General features: G+C 40.5%; 1 protein-coding gene across 3 annotated transcripts; it reads left to right on the top strand.

Annotated features, from left to right (window-relative positions):
* The first annotated feature begins 2,347 nt into the window (after nt 1-2,347).
* On the top strand, nt 2,348-6,449 carry LOC132607623 (low affinity inorganic phosphate transporter 4). Of its 3 annotated transcripts, none has more exons than XM_060321778.1 (2): nt 2,348-2,366; nt 4,733-6,449. In XM_060321778.1, exons 1-2 carry the CDS (start codon nt 2,348-2,350, stop codon nt 6,298-6,300), a joined length of 1,587 nt encoding a protein of 528 aa, XP_060177761.1. In that variant the 3' UTR covers nt 6,301-6,449. The 3 variants fall into 3 exon arrangements, with proteins under 3 accessions (XP_060177761.1, XP_060177726.1, XP_060177799.1); XM_060321743.1 differs by having other exon boundaries at nt 4,721-6,449; XM_060321816.1 differs by lacking the exon at nt 2,348-2,366 and having other exon boundaries at nt 4,672-6,449.
* The last annotated feature ends 489 nt before the right edge of the window (nt 6,450-6,938 follow it).

The raw sequence follows: 6,938 nt of genomic DNA, 5'->3' as shown, positions 1-6,938 counted from the left end.
CAAAACGCATTTGAGAATTTGTACAGACAGCCTCAACATTGCAGAGGAGGCTTATCAGGATTTATGGCACCAGAGACTCGGCCACATGAGTGAGAAAGGGTTGACTACCTTGATGAAGAAGAATCATATAAATGTTGACAAGAACGCTGCACTGTGTCCTTGCAATCATTGTCTATTCGGTAAGCAACACAGAGTGTCATTTAATTTCACTTCAATAAAAAGATCAGAGTTGTTAAGTTTGGTACACTCTGATGTCTGCGGTCCTATGGAGGTTGAATCACTCGGTGGAAGCAGATATTTTCTGACTTTTATCGATGATGCTTCTCGGAAAGTGTGGGTGTATTTCCTGAAGACGAAGGACCAGGTGTTCGAGTGCTTCAAGTCATTTCACATCTTGGTGGAACGTGAAACAGGAAAGAAGCTGAAATGTCTCCGATCTGATAATGGAGGCGAGTATACTTCCAAGGCGTTTGATGCATATTGCAGAGCATATGGCATTCGACATGAGAAGTCAGTACCACGCACCCCTCAGCACAATGGCGTTGCTGAAAGAATGAACCGGACTATCATGGAGCGTGTCCGGAGCATGCTGAACATGGTTAAACTTCCAAAGCCATTTTGGGGAGAAGCAGTCAATACCGCATGTTATCTCATCAACCGATCACCTTCAGTACCACTCAACTTTGAAGTTCCAGAGAGGCTATGGACAGGTAAGGATCCTACATACTCACATCTTAGAGTATTTGGGTGTTCATCATATGCACATGTATCCAAAGAGCTCAGACAGAAGCTTGATGCGAGAACTATCCCATGCATTTTCATTGGCTACGGAAATGAAGAGTTTGGATACAGGTTATGGGATCCTAAGGAGAAAAAAGTGATCAGAAGCAGGGACGTTGTGTTTCACGAAAATTTGACAATAGAAGACATTGAAAAATCCACGATGTCTCAGAAGTCAGATGAGGGTTCTCAAGTTTCAAATGAAGCACCAGAATTGTTCTTGAGAAATAATGATGAAGTGCCAGAAGAAAACTCAGAAGCAGAAGAAGATGAGGAGACAGAAGAGAGTGCTGAGTAAGGGGAGCCACAACCCACCTCACCAGAACCATCACACGACACAGATGATGGTAGTTCTTCTCAAATGGTTCCAACTGCTCGTAGATCTGAACGAGGCCATATACCATAAAAAAGGTACTCATCATCTGAATACCTTTTGCTTACTGAAGATGGAGAACCAGAGAGTTTTCAAAAAGCTATGTCTCATAAGGATAAAGAAAAATGGTTGATAGCAATGCAGGATGAGTTAGAATCTCTGCAGAAAAATTAAACTTATGAGATCGTAGAACTTCCTAAAGGGAAGAAGGCACTGAGAAACAAATGGGTGTTCAAGTTAAAGAAGGATGCAAGCGGACAAGTGGTGAAACACAAAGCTCGGTTGGTTGTCAAAGGGTTCCAGCAGAAGAAAGGAATTGAATTTGATGAGATCTTTGCACCAGTTGTCAAGATGACCTCAATCCGAGTTATACTTGGCTTAGCAGCAAGTATGAACTTGGAGGTTGAACAGATGGATGTGAAGACAGCATTTCTTCACGGAGATTTGAAAGAAGAAATCTATATGTAGCAACCAGAAGGTTTTGAGGTTTCAAGTGATAATCTCGTGTGCAAGCTATCTAAAAGCTTGTATGGTTTGAAGCAGGCACCAAGGCAGTGGAATAAGAAGTTTGACTCATGCATGAAGAGTCAAGGCTACAAGAAGACTACTGCAGATGAGTGTGTATACATCAAGAGACTTCCAGACCGTACCTTCATTGCTCTTATACTATATGTAGACGACATGTTGATCGTTGGGAAAGATCAAATGAAGATAAACCAACTGAAGAAAGAACTCTCTAAGTCTTTTGATATGAAAGACTTAGGACCGGCTCAACAGATTCTTGGGATGCAGATCACTCGAGACAGGAAGAATCACAAGTTATGGCTATCTCAAGAGAAGTACATTGATCGGGTACTTGAGAGATTCAACATGAATAATACCAAACCAGTTAGTGTTCCACTTGCGAATCACTTCAAGTTGAGCAAAAGAACATGTCCCACATCCAAGGAAGAGATCGGGGAGATGTCAGCGGTGCCCTATTCTTTAGCAATTGGAAGTCTGATAAATGCCATAGTATGCACACGGCCAGATATCGCTCATGCAGTGGGTACAGTGAGTCATTTTCTCTCTAACCCCGGGAAGGAGCATTGGGAGGCAGTCAAATGGATTCTCAGATACTTGAAGGGTACCACGAAGTTATGTCTTTGCTACGGTGGAGCTGATCCAGTCTTGGAAGGCTATACAGATGCTGATATGGCCGGAGATATTGATAGTAGAAAATTTACTTCAGGATATATCTACACTTTTGCAGGGGGGAGCTGTTTCTTGGCAATCAAGATTGCAGAAGTGTGTCGCTTTATCTACAACAGAAGTAGAATACATTGCTCCCGCTGAAGCTGGTAAAGAAATGTTGTGGCTAAAGCGCTATCTCCAAGAACTTGGGATCCAACAGAAAGAGTACAAGATACATTGTGACAGTCAGAGTGCTCTAGACTTGAGCAAGAACTCCATGTACCATTCCCGTACAAAACATATTGATGTTCGGTATCACTGGATACGCGAGACGATTGATCAACAACTGTTGAGACTAGTGAAGATCAACACAAAGGAGAATCCATCAAACATGCTGACCAAGGTGGTACCGAGAGACAAGTTCGAATTGTGCAAAGAACTTGTCGGCATGCACTCAAACTAAAAGCCAATATACCCTCCTTCAGGTGTATGGGACTGGAGGGGGAGATTTGTTGGGTCCATCCCATAATTTGAGGAAGGAAACATCTCCCTCATTTTAAGAAAGAAAACATTTCCCTTGTTTTGAGGAAGAAAACATATTCCTTGTTTTAAGGAAGAAAACTTCTTCCTTGTATTTGACAAATTGTCAAGTGCTTGCTTGAGTCACAAATGACATCAATAGGTTCATTTCATCCCTATAAATAGGGAAGCCTTCTATCATTTGTAGACACACCAAAATCTCAGACAATACATCTGAGTGAGAGCAAAGTGAGGTATTCCATAGACTGTAAGAAACTAGTCTGTGAAGAAAAATAGAGTGTGAGTGATATTGTGGTGAGGTGGGAAAAATCAAAAGAGTGTTTTTCTTTTGAGGGTGTAGTGGTCTTAGGAGTATTTGTACTCGTTACTACACGGTGTAAAATTCCTTGCTATAGTGATATCAGCTGCTCCTCTTGATCGTGGTTTTTTCCTTTATTCAGAAGGGTTTCCACGTAAAAATCTTGGTGTCATTATTGCTGCATTTTATTCTTGCTGATTTAACCATAAGTTAGTGTTCCGCGTTTATCACTAATACCGGGAATATTATTCTTGCGGTTTATTTTTATTCCCAACATAAAATAAAAAAATAATTTCACAAGGCAGGACTGGGGGGCGCGTATGCCAGATCCGACATACACGGCTTAAGGAAAAACTAAAGTTTTGTCGGATCCGGCATAACTAAAGTCTGTCCCATAAGACAGAACTTTTCCTTAAGACATAGTTTAGTTATGCCTTTATGGGGCAGACTTTTAGTTAAGGCATAACCAAAAGTATGCCCCATAAGGCAAAACTTTTCCTTAAGGCATAGACTTCGCCTTATAAGACAAACTTTTAGCTATGCCTTAAGGAAAATTTCCGCCTTATGGGGCATACTTTTAGTTATGTTTTATGGGGCACACTTTTAGTTATATCTTATGGGGCACACTTTTAATTAAGGCATAACTAAAAGTATGCCCCATAAGGCGGAACTTTTCCTTGAGGCATAACTAAAAGTTTGCCTTGAAAAGTAAAATAAAATAAAAATATTCCTCAAGGCAAAGTCTGCCGGAGGGGGTAGAGCGAAATTCAAACTCTATTTTGCGATTTTTTTTAAATTTTTTGACTGAGCGGGGGTTCGATTCCGAAACCCATGAATTTTAGGCGAAGGGCAAAAATTAAAGACCACCAATTTCCAATTTGAGGGGCAAAAGTTAAAGACCACCCCAAAAGATTCGCAATTCGCAAATTGCCCTCAAGTTATATAAGTTCACACCCATGACAGCACGTAACTTTTATTTAATAGCAAAACCTAAAAAATAGAGTAATAACCTGCTCCACCCAATTAAATTTCACAATAGTAAAAAAATTCTTTTACATTGTCAAGAATCTATAACTTAAACCCAAAGTTAAATACGGACATATTATGTGTACAACTTGGCCTAAAAGAGATATATAAGTTGAAGCTTTGAGAATATAGTGGTCGTAAATCAAGATCAATTAGCAAGTTTTTGCTCATCCTGTCTATCTCAAAGTGATTGCCGAATAAGCTTAATCAACTGTAAGCATAAGCATCGCAGTCACCTCGTTGTTTAAATTTCTTGTGGTGGCGTTGAGTTGGAGGCATATTATTGATTTAAGCAAAGAAAGAAGAAGGATATTCTCCAATAGTTATCAACCAATTTCTTATTGATTTAAGCAAAGAAAGTAGAAGGATATTCTCCAATAGTTCTACCATTTTCTTGTTCTAGCTACAGAACCTAGGCTTAAACATCAATTAATTAATCACAATAACTGTCTATATATACGTATAGGCTATAGCGATTTAGAGACATCAACCAATCTCATCATACAAAAGAACGAAAAACATGACCTCAGACAATCTTGTAGTGCTCAATGCTCTTGACACAGCACGTACCCAATGGTACCATGTCACCGCCGTTATCATTGCTGGAATGGGTTTTTTCACAGATGCATATGATCTCTTCTGTATCACCACTGTCTCCAAACTTTTAGGTCGTTTATATTACTACGACCCAACTACCCATGCCCCTGGCAAATTGCCTCACTTAGCTAACAATTGCGTTAGTGGAGTTGCTCTAGTTGGTACTCTATCTGGCCAGCTTGTTTTTGGCTGGCTAGGAGATAAACTCGGTCGAAAGAAAGTCTATGGACTCACTTTAATCCTCATGGTCATTTGTGCACTTTCCTCTGGCTTGTCCTTTGGGTATGACGGAAAAGTTGTGATAGGGACACTCTGTTTCTTCAGATTCTGGTTGGGATTTGGCATTGGAGGAGATTATCCTCTTTCTGCTACGATCATGTCCGAATATGCTAATAAGGCAACTCGTGGGGCGTTCATTGCTGCAGTGTTCGCTATGCAAGGAGTTGGGATCATTTTTGCTGGTCTTGTTTCGATGATTATTTCCAAACTTTTTCTGATGAAATATGGAGGTACACCGTTTGATGTGGATGAAATTTTGTCCACGGAGCCCGAGGCAGATTACGTTTGGCGGATCGTGTTGATGCTCGGGGCTCTTCCGGCTCTTCTTACCTATTATTGGCGAATGAAGATGCCTGAAACAGGGCGTTACACTGCAATTATTGAGGGCAATGCTAAACAAGCAGCGATTAACATGGGGAAAGTTCTTGACATTGAAATTCAAGAAGAAGGTGATAAGTTGGCCCAATTCAAGGCAGCTAATGAATACCCTTTACTCTCCAATGAGTTCTTCCAGCGCCATGGGCTTCACTTAATAGGTACAATGAGTACTTGGTTCTTGCTAGACATAGCCTTCTACAGCCAAAACCTCACACAAAAGGACATATTTCCAGCCATGGGACTTACTAGAAAAGCCAGTACGATTTCCGCTTTAAGGGAAATGTTTGAGACATCGCGTGCCATGTTCGTGATTGCCTTGTTCGGTACTTTCCCTGGTTACTGGTTCACGGTATTCTTCATTGAAAAAATCGGGAGATTTAGAATACAATTGATGGGGTTCTTCATGATGTCTGTTTTCATGGCAATCATCGGAATCAAATACGATTACCTAAGGACTGAAGATCACAAATGGACATTTGCAACTCTTTATGGTTTAACTTTCTTCTTTGCCAATTTTGGGCCCAACTCAACCACATTCGTTCTCCCCGCGGAGCTGTTCCCTACAAGGGTGAGATCCACTTGCCACGCATTAAGCGCGGCTTCTGGAAAGGCAGGGGCAATGATTAGTGCATTTGGGATACAACAGTATACGCAAGATGGGAACGTTAAAAAAATCAAGAAAGCCATGATACTGTTGGCCGTCACAAATATGGTTGGATTTTGCTGCACATTCTTGGTGACTGAGACGAAAGGGCGGTCATTGGAAGAAATTTCGGGGGAGGATGGCAGGCAGAATGAGACACAAATGAAGACTAGCAAACCTGTTTCTGGCCACCACGATGATGGATGGGAATGATAAAAGGATAGTACATTGTCAAGTTTATATATCACTTTGAGCAATACGTAATCACATATGTAGGAAATGGGTCAATAAACAGGCGAAGAACCGATTAACTGGTTTGTCGTTCACGGGGTGTCACCCCGTGTTGTGCTTTTTATCTTCAATCATCTTTATGAATAAGAGCTTTAACGTGAAACATGACCTGTTACAAACAAGTAAAAATTACAATGGTAGTAGCGTATAAGTTAAATTGGCGTTTTATTGAGCTAGATCATCAGTATACTAGTACCTGGCCAGGAAACTTTTGCATTTTCTTTCTCCTTTCTGCACCCCTCCGTGGTTTAGTTTCCTTATTGCTATGATAAGTGATAAATATGTTAAGTATTAGATATTCATTTTTTGTGAAGAAATGGATGCCTTTTATTTTATTTTGTTAGTCTTTGTGCATGAGAATGAATTTGGGGTTGAGAGGGGAAGAGGAACATCTTCTTTCTATACGATTTTACCTTTGTTTTAACTATAGGAATTTTCTTGCATTATTTATGTGCACTAGTTAAACTCGAGCTTCACTAAGCTAGGCCATTAGCATGCTGGTACTTGGCCGAGATACTTTAGCATTTTCTTTCTCCTTTCCGAGCCTTCCTAGCTCCCCT

The sequence above is a fragment of the Lycium barbarum genome, chromosome 1 (assembly GCF_019175385.1).
Source record: "Lycium barbarum isolate Lr01 chromosome 1, ASM1917538v2, whole genome shotgun sequence".
Taxonomy (NCBI): domain Eukaryota; kingdom Viridiplantae; phylum Streptophyta; class Magnoliopsida; order Solanales; family Solanaceae; genus Lycium; species Lycium barbarum.
This window is presented reverse-complemented; position numbering and strand designations above follow the sequence as displayed.